The following is a 17,851-nucleotide window of genomic DNA, read 5'->3' on the forward strand; positions in this document are numbered from 1 at the left end:
TGGCTTGGTGGGCTTGGTGTGGCTTGGTGGGTGTGGCTTGGTGGGCGTGGCAGGGAAAGGATACTGCAAAATCTGCATTCCCACCCCACTCCAGGGGAAGGATACTGCAAAATTCCCATTTCCCTCTCTACTCCTGGGGGAAAAATATTGCAAAATCTCCATTCCCATCCCACTCTGGGGCCAGCCGGAGGTGGTATTCGCCGGTTCTCCAAACTACTCAAAATTTCCGCTACCGGTTCTCCAGAACCTGTCAGAACCTGCTGGATTTCACCTCTGGTTTAATCATCTTAGAATTTGCAGAATTGTAACTTACTTGTCCATTAGTGATTAATTTTGTTTTTGTTTGTTTGTTTGTTTGTTTTTTTATTTTCGTATCTTACAGCTTGAGGGATTTTAATGGCTTTCAGGTAGAACTGAAGTGGAGACAATCGCAATGAATTCTATGGACAGACACATACAGCAAACTAATGACCGACTGCAGTGTATAAAACAGGTAAATTAAAGATATCTCGTTGGGGGTGGGTTGGGAATTGGAGCTCCCAAACAGTTGCGGCATGATGTGTCACAAGGTGTTTGTGTCAAAAATCCCTTATTGTGATGGCAGTTCTCAGATGCATTTCCACTTCTTCTTGATGGTTAGGTTTTTGGTAGGTTTCTTGGCAGCTGCCTCCAACCTAAAACAGTGTTTGCCAACAAGGTTTTCACTCTGTTTTGTTTAGCAAGATTTACTGAAATGGGGGGGGGGGGAAACCCAAAGGAATGAGGTCACAACTTGACAATTTCCTATTGAGGACCAATGCACATTTTAAAGCTGAAGTTTCATGATTTCTTTCTTTTATTTTGACAAATTGGGAACAGTTAAGAGAGAGGTTAGATTCTTTTCAGGGACGCGGTGACTCAGTGACTAAGACGCAGAGCTTGTCGATTGAAAAGTCGGCAGTTCAGCAGTTCGAATCCCTAGTGCTGCCGCGTAACGGGGCTGAGCTCCCGTGACTTGTTCCAGCTTCTGCCAACCTAGCAGTTTGAAAGCAGGTAAAAAATGCAAGTAGAAAAATAGGGACCACCTTTGGTGGGAAGGTAACAGTGTTCCATGTGCCTTTAGTGTTGAGTCATGCTGGCCACATGACCACAGAGACGTCGCCAGACAGCGCTGGCTCTTCGGCTTTGAAACGGAGATGAGCACCACTCCCTAGAGTCGGGAACGACTAGCACATATGTGCGAGGGGAACCTTTACCTTTACCTTAGGCTCTTTCAAATGGATAGCAATTGAAAAAGATCTAGATTTATTAAGACGCGTGTCTTTTGCTTCCAAGAATTGCAACAACTGAATATTTCCCATTTAAATCCAATTTCTTCACAATACATTAGGACACAGGGTTTGTTTTTGTTTTAGTTTTAGTTTCTTTCTAATTACCTTCTTAAAATTCCTGGGTTTTTTTTAATAATATCAAGAGGAACAGCCAGCTGGCTCTTTATGTAATAGTCTTCTGTATTGCCAGCAGTCTGGGAATCATCCTAACATCCTTTCAAATCTAAATCTGATTTGCTTGTGTTCTCAATCGCTTCATTAAGCTGTCAAGCAGAGAGAAATCTGATATTTGTGGAGTCCTTGGTGCTCTCTGAGCTCGGTTGTTTTCTTGCAGATGTTTCATTACCCAGCTAGGTTACACCATCAGAGAGCACTGAGACTCCACACTTCACACCCTGAGCTACAAATATTTCCGTTTGTTGAAATCTGACATGTCCATGCAAACTTCCCGTGTGTGCGCATCCAACCCCCATGTGTTTCATGCTCGGCCTAGGAGAACATTATAAAAGTAGAAATAGTCATTACATCCCTGGTCCCGAGGGGTCTCCCCATGCTGATATTGCACAGAGGACATCAACGCCTTCTATACATCTCTGCTGAAGATGTAGATGTCAGCTGGAGCCACACAATCTGGAATGAATTTAGTGGAGACAATCAAGAATGTGAGCAGTTCCCCCTTTAAAGTGCCTGAATAAGGCTAATGAAATGTGGACTAGGAACTGTGTAAATCAAATATTGATTTCCTTCCTTCCTTCCTTCCTTCCTCATTCCATCCATCCTCCCCTCTCTCCCTCTGTCCTCATGCTTCTTTCTCCTTCCTCCCTCCCTCCCTCCTTCCCTTCCCTTCCCTTACTTCTTTCTCCTTCCTTCCTTCCTCCCTCCCTCCTTCCCTCCCTATCTCTCTCCCCATACTTCTTTCTCTTTCCTTCCTTCTTCCTTCATCTCTCCCTCCCTCCCTCCCCATACTTCTTTCTCCTTCCTTCTTCTTTTCTTCCTTCTTCCCTTCCATCCATCCTCCTTCCCTCCCAATTCTTCTTTCTCCTTCCTTCCTTCCTTCCTTCCTTCCTTCCCTCCCTCCTTCCTTTCTTCCTTCCTTCCTTCCTTCCTTCTGTCCTTCCTCTCCCCCCCCCACAAATCTTCTAACTGGTTCAGTAATGTTCATAACTCAACATTCACACAATTCTACTATACCTACAATTTGAGTTTTTATATAACTGGGATTCCCTCCCTAAAAGTTGTTGATTCCTCACCTGCAAATTGTCTCTCTTCCCGAGTCTTCATAAATGTTTAGCCCACGTGGAAGTTCGATCCTCCTTGCCTTCATGCTTCTCTACCTTAAACTGCTCGTTCTGGAAAGGCGCTTGAGAAGAGAAAAAAGTCTGGTTCACAGATATTGCGATACCAGCTGATGCAGGAATTGAAGAGAAACAGCTAGAAAAAAAACAAAATATTGTGACTTGTAAATTGAAGTTGAATGATTGTGGAAGAAGAAACCAATGTTTGTACCAATAGTAATAGAAGCCCTTGGAGCAATACCCAAAGGGCAGCTTAGATATATGGAAATATTGAATTTATCAGATCTGAATATTCTGACTGTGGGGGGGGGGGAACCCCCACCTTACTCGGAACTGCCTATGTACTCAGACGCTACCTTAACATAGAATAGAATAGAATAGAATAGAATAGAATAGAATAGAATAGAATAGAATAGAATAGAATAGAATAGAATAGAATAGAATAGAATAATTTAATTTCTATACCACCCTTCTCCCGAAGGACTCAGGGCGGTTTCCAGCCAGGTAAAAACACAATAAAACATACAATATACAGTTAAAAACCCATTAAAAAAACCTATTCAATTTGGCCCATTAGTTAAAATACACACTAAAACCATAAAAAACCCAATTAAAATTACTAATAGTTTTATGCCAGCCCTGCGCGGAAGAATAAGTACGTCTTCAGCTCGCGGCGAAAGGTCCGGAGGTCAGGGAGTTGTCGTAACCCTGGAGGCAGCTCATTCCAGAGGGCAGGTGCCCCCACAGAGAAGGCCCTCCCCCTGGGGATCACCAGCCGACATTGTTTGGCTGACGGCACCCTGAGGAGGCCCTCCCTATGGGAGCGCACAGGTCGATGGGAGGCAAACGGTGACAGCAGGCATCTTATTAGGCAGTGGTGGGATTCAGCTGGTTCGGGCGAACCAGTAATTAAATTGCTGGCTGCATGTGTCATACCTTACTTTTAGGCAAGAAAAACAAAATGCACAGGTACAGTATATGTGGAGGCACAGAAGGAGGAGGAGAGATGGGGAGAGGGCTCATAATTCTTCTGGGTTCGGTTGCTGCACATTTTGTAGACTTGGCTGGCAACAGTTAGTATTTCAAGGAGACAGACAGCCTTAACTCCTGCCCTACAGAAGGATATAAATAGTCATCTACTCTGCTCGGAGTATCAAGTTCCAGCAATAGGTCAAGGGAAGTTTCTCTGCTTTTAACCCAGACATCACCCATCCCTTGCTGAAAAGGATTCAGAACACCTTTCAAAAACCACGATGCATTTCCCTTCTCTCCTTCCACTCCTGAAAAGGGATGCAGGTAGACCTCGGCTTACGACCGCAATCGAGCCCAGCAATTTCTGCGGTGAAGCGAGTTTTGCTCCGTTTTACGACTTTTCTTGTCACGGTGGTTAAGCGAATGACTGCACCCGATAAGTTAGTTGCCACGGTTGTTAAGTGAATCTGGCTTGCCGATGGACTTTGCTGGTCAGAACAGGGGTGGTATTCATTTTACCTTCGCTACCGGTTCGAAAAGGTGAGCTCACGCGCCGCCTCTGCGCATGCTCAGGCCCTTCCGCGCGTGCACAGAGCATTAAAAATGGGAGGTAATGACATCCAGGCGGGTGGGTGGAGCCTCCCGCAGCTGCCGCTACCGGTTCGCCCAAACCAGATAGAATCGGTTGAATACCAGCACTGGGTCAGAAGTTTGCAAAAGAGGGATCTGATGACCTTGGGACGCTGCAATGGTCATACGTATGAATCGGTTGTCAACCATCCGAAATTTTGATCAGTGACCGTGGGGCTGCTGCAACGGTCGTAAGTGTGAAAAACGGTCCTCGGCTCACTTTTTTTTCCAGCGCCGTTGTAACTTTGAACGGTCACTAAATGAACTGTTGTAAGTCGAGGGCCACCTGCTTTTTGCTTTAGCTGCTCTTGCCTTCTGGCAGCCCTTCGCATGCGTGCACTAGGAAGAGGCTCCTCCTGTTCCTCTGCCTCTCTGATGTCCGCCTCTGGAGGCTCCGGAGTCCGTACATCGGTCCCAGATGGCTCTGACCCTATCTCTGCCTCCAATGCAGAGCCCTCATCTGGGCCTTCCCCTTGTTGTGCCTCGTCCGCTTTCCCCGCAGCCGGGGCCTTCTTATCTGCTTCCGAACGCTGAGGAATGTCCTAGCATGCCTCCCGGCCCCAGCCCTGGCTCCATGCCCAGAGAGGCCGAGGAGGAAGAAGTGCCTCCAGCCCCCAGCCCTGGTTCCATGCCCAGGCAAACGGAGCAACTAGACCCCTCCCCCTCCCCCACAGCATGTGAGCCTGAGGGAGGTCAATTACCAACAGCTGCAGACTGGAGTGACCTCGCTTCAGGAGAATTGATAAGCGGCATCAACAGAAGGAAGGGAGGGGCAGGCCGGGATAAGTGCTGAGTCATGGAGCCACACCCCATGGCCTATATAAAGGATCTGCTTTCTGGCATTCTCTGAGTCAGGCAAAGTCTACTTTATCTTGCTGAAATCACTTTCTGGTCTCCTGCCTGCCTTGAGAACTTTGCTAGGACTTTGGCAGAGCTGCAGAGGCACACCTGATTCGGATTTCCCTGATCCGGTCATCAGCGGAGGAGTGGGACACGACACCCCTGACTCTAAGACTGACCCATTGTCCTCCCCAGCCTCCTCACTGTCTGACTCCACTGCCAGCTTTGCAGGCTGCTGGCAGACCACAACAATCCCTGCCAATACAGCCTTTAATCCAGGGGTGTTAGACCAGGGGTGTCAAACTCAATTTCATTGAGTGCTGCAACAGAGGTGTGTTTGACCTCGGGGGGCCGGCTGAGCATGGCCAACTGGGCAGGTGTGGTCAACCAGGTGGGCATGGCTAACTTGAGGCCATCCCCAAGCTGCTGGCCTGATCTTTCCTCTTTGCATTGGGTAGACCAGGACGGCCCCGCGGGGCTGGATCTGATCACATTGTGTGGTGCATCCAGCCGGCAGGCCTAGAGTTTGACATCCTGCATTAGACCAACAATTGTGGTCATCCCAAGACACCAAGGTGACTGAGGATGATCCAGCCAAACCCATGATTGTGGGGATGCCTTTAAGGGCCTCTGGTGGCTCAGACGGCTAAGACAGTCTGTTATTAACAGCAGCTGCTTGCAATTACGGCAGGTTCAAGTCCCACCAGGCCCAAGGTTGACTCAGCCTTCCATCCTTTATAAGGTAGGTAAAATGAGGACCCAGATTGTTGGGGGCAATAAATTGACTTTGTATATAATATACAAATGGATGAAGACTATTGCTTAACATAGTGTAAGCCGCCCTGAGTCTTCGGAGAAGGGCGGGATATAAATGCAAATAATAAAAAAAGTTGTCTTCAAGGCTTCAAACAACCTTGCTGGTTTTGTGTAAGGGGCAGGGGAAATTGGGTGATGTGTGGATTTCACGCTTGCAAGAGAGGCTGAAGATGCTAAAACTGACTGATTTAATCTCATGAATGATTAAAGAATCTCACAGGAGCTCCAGGAATGGATTCTGAGGCTGAATATTCTTGGAGCGCTTCATTTTTTCGATATGCGCTTATTAGCTGCCCTTAGACAAGATTTTGGAAAGTTAGGGCTCCCTACAATAAGGCCACCTAAATAGAGGTAATCCTTGATTTACAGATGTTCATTTAGTGAACTGTTCAAAGTTTCAACGAGCCACGGTGCACAGTGGTTAGAGTGCCGCACTGCAGGCTACTTCTGCTGCTTGCCAGCTGCCTGCACTTTGGCAGTTCGAATCCCACCAGGCTGAAGGTTGACTCAGCCTTCCATCCTTCCGAGGTGGGTAAAATGAGGACCCAGATTGTTGGGGGCAATATGCCGACCCTGTAAACCACTTAGAGAGGGCTGTAAAGCAGTATATAAGTCTAAGTGCTATTGCTAGTGCCACTGAAGTAGAAACAAATAAATATCCATTCCTGCTTATTTTCCTATATTCGGTGTAGCCGTAGTGCAGTAGTTAGAATGCAGGGTAATTCTGCTGACTGCTGACTACCGGCACTTTGGCAGTTGGAATCTCACCAGGCTGAAGGTTGACTCAGCCTTTCATTCTTCCAAGGTCGGTAAAATGAGGACCCAGATTGTTGGGGCAATATTCTGACTCTGTAAACCACTTAGAGTGGGCTGTAAAGCACTGTAAAGTGGTATATAAGTCTAAGTGCTATGGCTATTGTTACAAGGGCACTGAAGAAGGTGACCTGTGTCCATTTGGCACACTAATGAACTTTGCAGAATCCCCACGGTCACATGATCAACTTTGAACGCTTGGCAACTGGATCATATTTATGATGGTTGTAGTGTCCCTTTTCTGACCTTCTGACAAAGCAAGACAACGGGGAAGCCGGGTTCCCTTAACAGTGGCGTTATTAACTTATCCACTGCCGTGATTCACTTTACAACGGTGGCAAGAAAAGTAGCCAAATGGAGCAAAACTCACTTTGCAGGTTTCTCACTTTGTAACACAAATTCCAGGCTCAATAATGGTCTAACCTGTATGCAGCTTTAAGCGTTACTCTGTATGCACTTAGAGTATATTGAAAACTGTTTATGTACTTAATTTTGTGTGTGTGTGTGTGTGTGTGAGAGAGAGAGAGAGAGAGAGAGAGAGAGAGAGAGAAATGTAGATGTAGAGAGTTAGATGCAGAGATAGACATAAAGAGCTGATAGTGCTTAGATAGAGATACAGAAAGAGAAAGAGAGAGAAATGAGAGAGAGAAGGAGAAAGGTAGATGTACAGAGTTAAATGCAGAGATAAACAGAGAGAGAGAGCTGATAGAGCTGAGATACAGAGAGAGAGAGAGAGAGATGAGAGAGAGAAGTAGACGTATAGAGTTAGATGCAGAGACAGACATAGAGAGAGAGCTGATAGAGCTGAGATAGATAGAGATACAGAGAGAGAGATATGAGAGAGAGAGAAAGGTAGATGTAGAGAGTTAGATGCAGAGACAGAGAGAGCTGATAGAGCTGAGATAGATAGAGATACAGAGAGAGAGAGAGATGAGAGAGAGAGAGAGACAAAGGTAGATGTAGAGAGTTAGATGCAGAGATAGCCATAGAGAGAGAGCTGATAGAGCTGAGATAGATAGATACAGAGAGAGAGAAAGAGAGATGAGAGAGAGAGAAAGGTAGATATAGAGGGTTAGATGCAGAGATAGACATAGAGAGGAGAGAATAGAATAGAATAGAATAGAATAGAATAGAATAGAATAGAATAGAATAGAATAGAATAGAATAGAATAGAATTTTTTATGGGCCAAGTGTGATTGGACACACAAGGAATATGTCTGCATATGCTCTCAGTGTACATAAAAGAAAAGATACGTTCATCAAGGTACAACATTTACAACACAAATGATGGTCAATATATCAATATAAATCATAAGGATTGCCAGCAACAAAGTTATAGTCATACAGTCATAAGTGGAAGGAGATGGGTGATGGGAACGATGAGAAGATTAAAAGTAGTGTAGATTTAGTAAATAGCTTGACAGTGTTGAGGGAATTATTTGTTTAGCAGAGTGATGGCTGATAGAGCTGAGAGAGATGGGGGTGGGGGGGCACAGAAAGGCATAAATTATGCACAGAGTTGCATGGGCTGAATGTAGCTTCCAAACAAGGCACCTGACTCTGGAAACGATATGGCTGCTTTAATGGGTTACAAAAGTGGAGCTTTGCATGCACCCCTTTCAAATGATTTGCATGGAGTGTATATACGTGTATGTGTGTGTGTGTGTGTGTGTGTATAGTACGGAAGGAAAGAAAGAAAGTACGTGTCTCTGTGTGTGCGTGCATCTTGCACAGTCGCTGGAATCTCCTTCCTTTCTTCGCTCCTCTCCTCCCTCCCTCCCTCCTTCCTTCCCTCCCCCTTTTCCTCTGCTCTTAGCAGTATGATAACATTTCCCCATTTCAGACGTGTGCGTGCATTACACGATTCTCATCCGTGAAGCCAACAGCCGCCACAGCAACCCAGAATGACCTCAAAAGTGGCAACACGAGCTACGACGTCTTTATGCATTGATGCATCGGAATTCTGATGCCTGCTGCAAATATGTAGGTCAGAGCATTTGCGTGCGGATGTCGTGACACACACACGGTCTTTTAATGATTCAAATGCCTTCCCCCATCCCCAGATGCCACCCGGTGATCCGCTGCCTCAGTCCTTCCCTAGGGAATTTTTTTTTTTTTAAAGTGCTTTCTGGCCAAGCAGTTCCAAAGAAAGACCAAAGCAGAAGTCTTGGATTCTAGGAAGCCTTCCAATTTTGAGCCAACGCAAAAGCTCGAAATAATATGAAACTAGCAATCGTCTTCACTTCCCCCACCTCCCTTCTCCAGCATCTGTTCTCTGTCAGGTATGGGCAATTTACAACTTTGGGGCACTTCTTCCCTCCCATCCTTGTCGTGTCCCACTCCTCCGCTGACGGCCGGGCCAGGGAAATCCGAATCAGGCGTGCCTCTGCAGCTCTGCCAAAGTCCTAGCAAAGCTCTCAAGGCAGGCAGGAGACCAAAAAATGATTTCAGCAAGATAAGGTAGACTTTGCCTGACTCAGAGAATGCCAGAAAGCAGATCCTTTATATAGGCCATGGGGTGTGGCTCCATGACTCAACACTTATCCCGGCCTGCCCCTCCCTTCGTTGACGCTGCTTATCAATTCTCCTGAAGCGAGGGTCACTCCAGTCTGCAGCTGTTGGTAATTGACCTTCCTCAGGCTCACATGCTGTGGGGGAGGGGGAGGGGTCTAGTTGCTCCGTTTGCCTGGGCATGGAGCCAGGGCTGGGGGCTGGAGGCGCTTCTTCTTTCTCAGCCTGTCTGGGCATTGAGCCAGGGCTGGGGCCGGGAGGCATGCTAGGACATTCCTCAGCGTTTGGAAGCATATAAGAAGGCCCCGGCCGCGGGGAAAGCGGACGAGGCACAACAATCCTACTATATTTCCTCAAAAATAAGACCTGGTCTTATTTTCTTTTGACCCCTGAAAAAATGGCTAGGGCTTCTTTTTTGGGGGGGTCTACTTACTGACTCACTTTGTGGCGGCGGCACCGACAGCCCTGCCCAGCAGAAACCTTATGCCGGCCCACTCCTTCTGCAGCCATTTGCCGCCACTCGCACGCGTCGCCCCCAGCCTCCATTTCGCCCTCAGAGACTTCCAGAAAGCCCTCTGCAGCTGAGAAATGGGCTCCAGATTGATGCGTGCAGCGACCCCTCTGTTTCACCATCAGAGTGTTCCGGAAAGTCCTCTGTAGCCGATAACAGAGCTCCAGATTAATCCGGAGCTCTGTTATCGGCTGCAGAGGGCTTTCCGGAAGGGGTCTTAATTAGGGCTTAATTAGGGGGTAGGCCTTGTATTGGGCGTACATGTAAAAACTAAGCTAGGACTTATTTTCAGGGTAGGTCATATTTTTGGGAAAACATAGAACGTAGCCAGCTCATGTACCTTCAGATGGATTTCTGCCGTACAGCATCCGCTCAAGTCCTCTTTAAGAGATTCAGGTGTTCAATTCCCACAATGGATGGCAAATCAACTGCTTTAATCAGTTTGGTTTCTGCCTGGAAACCATTTCTAGTTTTGGGGCTTGAGACAGGAGAAAAATAATGACATTTTTCGATGTCCTGATTCGATCAGTTTGTTATTATAGAAATGGCTGGTAAATACTAACTATGCACAACTATGTACAAAATTGAGGCTGTCAGTTTTGAGGCTATCTTTATTCTGACTCCCTGAGAAGAGTTGGCAATTAATGTTTTTTTCCCTTTACCCCGCACTTCTTTCTTCTTTTTCCCCTTCCCCATTTTCCCACTAACTTTATTTTAGTATGCATTTTATATTTTGATAAGTTCAATAAAAGATAGATAGATAGACGATAGATAGACAGATAGATAGATAGATAGACAGACAGGTAGGTAGATAGGTAGGTAGATAGATAGATAGATAGATAGATAGATAGATAGATAGATAGATAGATAGATAGATAGATAGATAGATACAGTGGTGGGATTCAGCCAGTTCGCACCACTTCGGGAGAACTGGTTGTTAACTTTCTGAGCAGTTTGGCAAACTGGTTGTTGGAAGAAATCATTAAGGCAGAGAACCAGTTTTAAATTACTTGAATCCCACCACTGGATAGATAGATAGATAGATGGATGGATGATAGTAGATAGATGATATAGACAGACAGATAGATAGAAAACAGACAAATATAGTAAATAGACAGATATTGATAGGTGATTAGATAGATGATGAGAGAGACAGAGAAGGAGGGCAGGAGGGATATATTCAAGTACAGGTAATTCTCAAGTTACAACTTTTGTTTGTTTTCTTTGTTAAATTTATTTGCCGCTTATCTCTAGGCAGGGTTACTCCCGGCGGCTTACAATAAGAAAGAAGGAAGCAAAAGGAAAAGATGTGTGAACAGAAGAGACATAAAATAATAGAGCAATAAAGTAAACAACGACAAAGGAGCACAACCAGAATAAATACATCAATATCATATGATAAAACATGATAGTTAATGGCTAGTTTGAAGTAGGAACATTCAATAAATCCAAACTTCCATACAATATGCAGGTAGCCAGGTTTCTTTCCTTTTCCTTCCTTCCCTCCCTCTCTCCCACTCCCCCCTCTCTCTTTCCTTCTCTCTCTTATCTTATAAAGGCACTGAAAACACTGCCTGTATTTATGACGTGTCCCAGGGTCATGCCATTTCCCCCGGCAAATTCAGCGGGGATTCCAGATTCACTTAACAACCCTGTTGCAAACTTAACAACTGCAGTGATTCTGCAGTGACTAACCCGGCGGCAAGAAAGGCTGTAAAACGTTAGCAAAACTCACTTCCCAGCTGTCTCGCTTAGCGGCAGAAACTTTGGGCTCGCAATTGTGGTCGTAAACCGAGGACAGAATATTCAGATCGTAGGAATTACCCCTAATTAAAGGTTTCTCCCTTACAATCCCCTGGGAGAGGAGTTACTATGCTGTCTGTTCTTTTCTGCACTCTGAAAATCCAGCTCTTTTGGAGGGCTTACTCTTGAGTCTGAAGTATCGACACAACATTTGAGAGGATGTCATATCTGTCTCCATTTGACTTATTTCCGACATGGATTAGCAGTATCCTCCGAGGCTGTAAATCAAACATGCCAAGGCTGCGGCAAGCTTGCCTTCCTGCAAATATTTTAATATCTGTCTAATTTTATGAGTCCTCTCCAACCTCGGATCCTTTATCTCTTTTTCTGTCTCTAGTGCTTCTTTCGTGCTGAAGTGTGCTCAAGACAAAACGGTCACAATAACTGAGGCGTATCTATGAATATTCCAGAGAGAGGGGCTCTTTCCTCCCAAATATGTCCCCCCCCCCACCGTCTCCAGCAATTGAGTAACGGATTAGCCAGAAAAAAATAAAAACCAAACTTTACCCCAAACTCAGATGGCCAATGTTGAACAAGTTTGAAGGCGGGAAAATTTTTAGAGTCACACACCACAATTTCAATGTCCCTGTTGTGTCTTGCCCGCCCTCAGAGCAGCCGGGGCCTTCTTACCTGCTCCCCAACACTGAGGAATGTATGCCTTCCGGCCCAAGTCCTGGCTCCATGCCCCCACAAACTGCAGAAGAAGGAGCATCTCCCTGCCCCAGCCCTGACTCCATGCCCAGGCAACCGGAGCAGCTAGACCCCTCCCCCTCCTCCACAGCAGGTGAGCCTGAGGAGGGTTTACTCCCAAGAACAGCTGATTGGAGTGACCCTCGCATCAGAAGATTGGAGAGGCGGAGGCAACAGAGGGAAGGGAGGGGCAGGCCTTAATGAGTGCTGAGTCATGGAGCCACACCCCATGGCCTATATAAAGGAGCTACTTTCTGGCAGTCTCTGAGTCAGGCAAAAGTCAAACTTATCTTGCTGAAGTCACTTACTGGTCTCCTGCCTGCTCTGAGGACTTTGCTAGGACTTTGGGCAGAGCTGCAGAGGCAAGCCTGATTCGGATTTCCCGGACCCAGCCGTCAGTGGAGGAGTGGGACACGACAGTCCCTTTGTAGGTCAGCAACACTCTGCAAAACATAAGAACAGAGTAAAAAACCCTTAAAGGGAAACAGCGAAAGCTGTTTGAATTAGAAACTTGCAGTAAATCTCTAAGGGAACAGTTAAAGCAGCTGTTTGCTTGCTTGTTTGTTTGTTTGTTTTGTTTGTTTGTTAAATTTATTTACCGCTTACCTCTAGGCAGGGTTACTTCAGGAGGCTTACAATAAGAAAAAGAAAAAAAGGAAAAGATGTGTGAACAGGAGAGGCATAAAATAATAGAGCAATAAAGTAAACAATGACAAAAGAGCACAGCCAGAATAAACACATCAATATCATATGATAAAATATGATAGTTAACGCTAGTTTGAACTAGGAACATTCAGTAAACTGATCCAAACTTCCATACAATATGCAGGTAGCTAGGTTTTCTTTGCTTTTCCTTCCTTCCCTCCCTTCCTCTCCCTCTCTCCCTCTCCCCCACCCTTTCCTTCTCTCTTCCTCTTTCTTCTTCTCTCACCCTCTCTCTCTATTCCTCTGTCTCTCTTCCTTCCTTCTTCCCCCCCTCTCTCTCTCTCTCCCTTTCTCTGTCTCTCTTCCTCTCTCCCTCGCTCTCCTCCCCTCTCTCTCCTCTCTTCCTCTATCTCCCTTCCTTCCTCCCTCTCTTCCTCTCTCTTTCCTTCTCTCTTTCTCTCTTCCTCTAACTCTCTTCCTTCCTCCTTCCCTGTCTCCCTACCTCCTCTCTTCTTTCTCTTTCGCTCTCTTCCTCCCCCCTCCCTCTCTCCTCTTTTCCTTTACCTCCCTCTCTCCCCCCCTCCCTCTCTCTCTTTTTTTCTCTGTTTTGCTTTATTTTATTCCTTCTGGAAAAAGAAAACGCTTGCAGTTGAGCTTCACTCCTTCATGGTCATATCCATATGATTATTTTTTTTCTGGGCAACAATAGAACAGTAGTTTGCAACTTCCTTCTGGCCTGGTTTTTCCTCTTGATCCCACCAGATCCTTGAAGTTAGCCAGTGGCGTCCCATCCAAGTGTTAACCAAGCTTGACTTTGCTTAGGTTAGGGGTCAGCAACCTGTGGCTCTGGAGCCGCATGTGGCTCTTTCATCCCTCTGCTGCGGCTCCCTGTTGCTGGTCAGCTCCACAATTGATAGGGCTTTCAGTTAGGACAGGTAGAGGGAAAAGGATGCTGCGCTAGGAGGAGAGTCCATGGTGAGGGAACCGACTTCCATTTGGCAGAGGAAAAAGGACGCTGTTCTAGGAGGAGACTCTATGGTGGGGGAATTGGACTTCCGGTCAGCTCCAGAATTGAGTTGTGACCCAGGCCCAAGTAGTTAGTAATAAACTTAGATAGTGGAAAAACAAACAAACTTTATTCGAACAGCTGGGAATTACTTCATTCCCAGCATCCTTCAACTCAAAATAAAATAAATGCCTCCCAACACAAATTCCTCAGTTATCTCGCAAACCTTGGTCCAATTAGGCAAACTGCCGAATGCCCTTCCTGGCAAACATCTAGAAGCCACAAAAATGTAGATGAAGCAGAAGACAAATCAGAAGACGCAGCTACAATGTTGTTTTCCGGCAAAGCTGAAACACCGGTGCTGGTCTGTTTTAAGCTTTATGGGAGGGGCCAGTCATCTCCTGGCCCTACTCCCAAGTTGTCCTCTCTGCTTGAGCTGCTCTTGCCTTCTGGCAGCTCTTCTCATGTGTGCATTAGGAACAGGCTCCTCCTGTCCTTTGCCTCACTATTATCAGTCTCTGGAGGCTCTGGAGTCCGCACCTAACTCCCCGATGGCCCTGGCCTCACCTCAGCCTCATTGCTATCCAACTCCATTGCAAGATCCGTAGGCTGCTGATGAACCACAACAAATTGAATGGGGGCTTCTGGTTAGGACCTTTGTGGCTCTTTGAGTGTTTAAGGTTGCCGACTCCTGGGATGGCCTAATAAAAAATATGGACCTAATCTGGCTAATAAAAATTCAGCAGCCTTACCCAAGAACGAGAAACAAAAACTTTTATTTATTTATTTATTTATTTAATCAAATTTTTATACCACCCTATCTCCCGGAGGACTCAGGGCGATTTACAGGCCGATAAAATACAAATATCAAACAAAGTAAAAAACTAATTAAAAAACATATTTAAATAGGCCATAGTTTAAAAGTACAGATTAAAATAGTAAAACCCCATTTCCTAAAAGTAATCAACCCCAATTAAAATTAAGTAAAAAACTTTTAATCCAGTCCCGCTTGGATAAATAAATGCGTTTTCAGCTCACGGCGAAAAGTCCGAAGATCAGGCACTTGGCGTAAACCAGGGGGAAGTTCGTTCCAAAGCGTAGGAGCTCCCACAGAGAAGGCCCTACCCCTGGGGGCCGCCAGCCGACATTGTTTGGCGGACGGCACCCTGAGAAGGCCCTCTCTGTGTGAGCGTACGGGTCGGTGGGAGGCATGAGGTAACAGCAGGCGGTCCCATAAGTACCCGGGCCCTAAGCCATGGAGCGCTTTAAAGGTGGTAACCAAAATCTTAAACCGCACCCGAAAGACCACAGGAAGCCAGTGCAGACTGCGTAGTAGCGGTGTTACATGGAAGCAACGTTACTACTCGCGCAGCTGCATTCTGGACTAGCTGCAGCCTCCGGGTGCACTTCAAGGGCAGCCCCATGTAGAGAGCGTTGCAATAATCCAAATGAGATGTAACCAGGGCATGAGTGACCGTGCATAAGGCATCCCGGTCAAGGAAGGGGCGCAACTGGCGAACCAAGGGAACTTGGTAGAAAGCCCTCCTGGAGACGGCCGCCAGATGGTCATCGAACGACAGCCGTCCATCCAGGAGGACACCCAAGTTGCGCACCCTTTCCATTGAGGCCAATAACTCGCCCCCAACAGCCAGCCGCGGTTGCAGCTGACTGTACCGGGGTGCCGGCATCCACAGCCACTCCGTCTTGGAGGGATTGAGCTTGAGTCTGTTTCTCCCCATCCATCCCTTTTGCATAAAGGGAACAACAGTATCACTGTATTTTCGCTGGTTGTTTCCAATCTTCCATCGCTTTGGGTTGTGTTCGTTTTATTAATTTATTTTCAATTTTTTTCCCAAATGGAAAGGTGCATTCGGTAGCGTTGTCCTTCTGGAAGGGGGAAAGAAATATGGAGAGTCCGTTATTGACAGTCCCACGCAGGATGCAATTTTTATTTGTGCTGCTTTGCAAATTGGCGGGCAGGACTTTTAAATGTTTTTTTTTTTCAAACGTGCAGGGTGGTCTTATAGGAAAAAAGCAAAATTGATCTGAGTGACATAATGGAGCTACTTCCTTTTGAGTGGGCTGCTGCCCCACATCTTGCCTCATGCTGGTCCTATGGAATATTGGTTTCTAACTGCCAGAGGAGCGGAGATGACACAGCTACCTTCCCTGGCTTTAAAAACCCGAAGAATTAACAGAAGCTGTTTCAAAGGGGCAGGCAGGGGGTTGGCTACTTCCTGTTTGGATAAAGTAGAAAAACAGAAAAACCATAAAGAAGAGGGCTTTTAATTCAGATTCTCTCCTCCCCTTGCTGGCTTCTCCTTCCTGAGATGGCTGACGAGGTTCCAGGCTTTGGGATTTTAGACCTTTTCTTGGAATTTTGAGTTCAGTTCTTTCACTGTCTTCTCCGCAAAAAGAAAAGAAAGAAGAAAAGAAAGAAGGAGAGAGAGAGGAAGAAAAAGAGAAGAGGGGGCGAGGAGGAGGAGGAGAGGGGGAAGAGGAAAGGGGGCAGAAGAAGAGGAGGAGGAAAAGGAGAAGAAGGGGAGGACAAGAAAGGAGAAGAGGGGGAGGACAGAGAAGAGGGAGAGGAGGAGGAGAAGGAGACGAGGAGGAGAAGGAGACGAGGAGAAGGAGGAGAGGGGAACGAGGAGGAAAAGGAGAAGGAAAAGAGGGGGTGGAGGAAAAGGAGAAGGAGAAGAGAAAGTGACAAGGAGAAGGAGAAGAGCGGGACAAGGAGGAAAAGGAGAAGAAGAGGGGCGAGGAGGAGGAGGAGAGGGGAAGGAGGAAAGGGGCAGAAGAAGAGGAGGAGGAAAAGGAGAAGAAGGGAGGACAAGAAAGGAGAAGAGGGGAGGACAGAGAAGAGGGAGAGGAGGAGGAGAAGGAGACGAGGAGGAGAAGGAGACGAGGAGAAGGAGGAGAGGGGAACGAGGAGGAAAAGGAGAAGGAGAAGAAGGGGAGGAGGAAAAGGAGAAGGAGAAGAGAAGGTGACAAGGAGAAGGAAAAGGAGGGGATAAGGAGGAAAAGAAGGGGATAAGGAAGAGGGGAAGGAGAAGGGGAGAGAGAGAGAGAATGGCTCCAAAGAAGGATGGTAGGACTTACTGGCAACATGGAGGTTGTGGAAATTTGAAGGTTCCATCAAGCACCACGTCGTTTCTTCAGCTTCCAGCGGAGACTGAACATTTCCCAGAAACTGGTTGGATGGTAGCAAATGAACCCTCATCTAGGGGTTCCCTTGCACAGTCGGATACCGAAGAGCAGGAAACTCTGCACATGATCCAAATTTTGGAGAACTGCCTTGGTCAGGTAGGCAGGCTTAATGTTTAATTTCTGGAGAAGACACGTTAAGAGGGCAAAGGATGAAGTTGAAGGTGTATCAGGAAGAATCAGTAAACAATAACCGTGTTTCCCCGAAAATAAGACCCTGTCTTATATTTTTTTGGACCCCGAAATAAGCGCTTGGCCTTATTTTCGGGGAGGTCTTATTATTTTGGGGCGCATGGAGCTAGATGGGGCTCCTCTTGCCATCTTACCTGATTTCCAGCTCTGGGTTTAAATATTTTTGGGAGGGCTTATTTTCGGGGGGAGGCTTATTTTAGTGCATGTGCTCAAAAGCTCGATTGGGCTTATTATCAGGGGAGGTCTTATTTTCGGGTACTTAGCGATGTCTCGTTTCCGGAAGCATAGAATTGGTTTATTTCACAGTTTGGTTGTTTCACCAAACACATGGAGACAAAACAGAAGCAACACTTAAGTTGTGCCTTCCTGGTTGAGGAGATTCAAGACTTGACATGTTTGAAGGACACCACAGAAATTTGGGAGCACCTTCTCTGCGTGGTGTAAAGCAACGTTTTTCAAACTTGGAAACTTTTAAGACAAGAGCTTAACTTTTAAGAGATGTAAACTTTTCCTGCTGAATTTACAACGAGAAAACACATTCCAAGTGATCAAAAGCAAAAAGAGGAGGGAGATATATGAGAAAAATTACGCCATCCCTTTAAATATAAAAGAG

General features: G+C 46.3%; 1 protein-coding gene across 7 annotated transcripts in view; it reads left to right on the forward strand.

Moving 5' to 3' along the window:
* The window catches only part of ZMIZ1 (zinc finger MIZ-type containing 1), a 558,395-nt gene that overhangs the window by 373,361 nt on the left and 167,183 nt on the right, over nt 1-17,851 (forward strand). For all 7 annotated transcript variants that reach the window (XM_058188355.1, XM_058188360.1, XM_058188358.1 and 4 more), the window contains one exon: nt 383-493. In XM_058188355.1, coding sequence (XP_058044338.1) covers nt 434-493 — 60 coding nt within the window. In that variant the 5' untranslated portion in view covers nt 383-433. The remainder of the gene's footprint in view (nt 1-382; nt 494-17,851) is intronic.

This window comes from Ahaetulla prasina, chromosome 6 (genome assembly GCF_028640845.1).
Source record: "Ahaetulla prasina isolate Xishuangbanna chromosome 6, ASM2864084v1, whole genome shotgun sequence".
In the NCBI taxonomy this organism is placed as follows: Eukaryota; Metazoa; Chordata; class Lepidosauria; order Squamata; family Colubridae; genus Ahaetulla; species Ahaetulla prasina.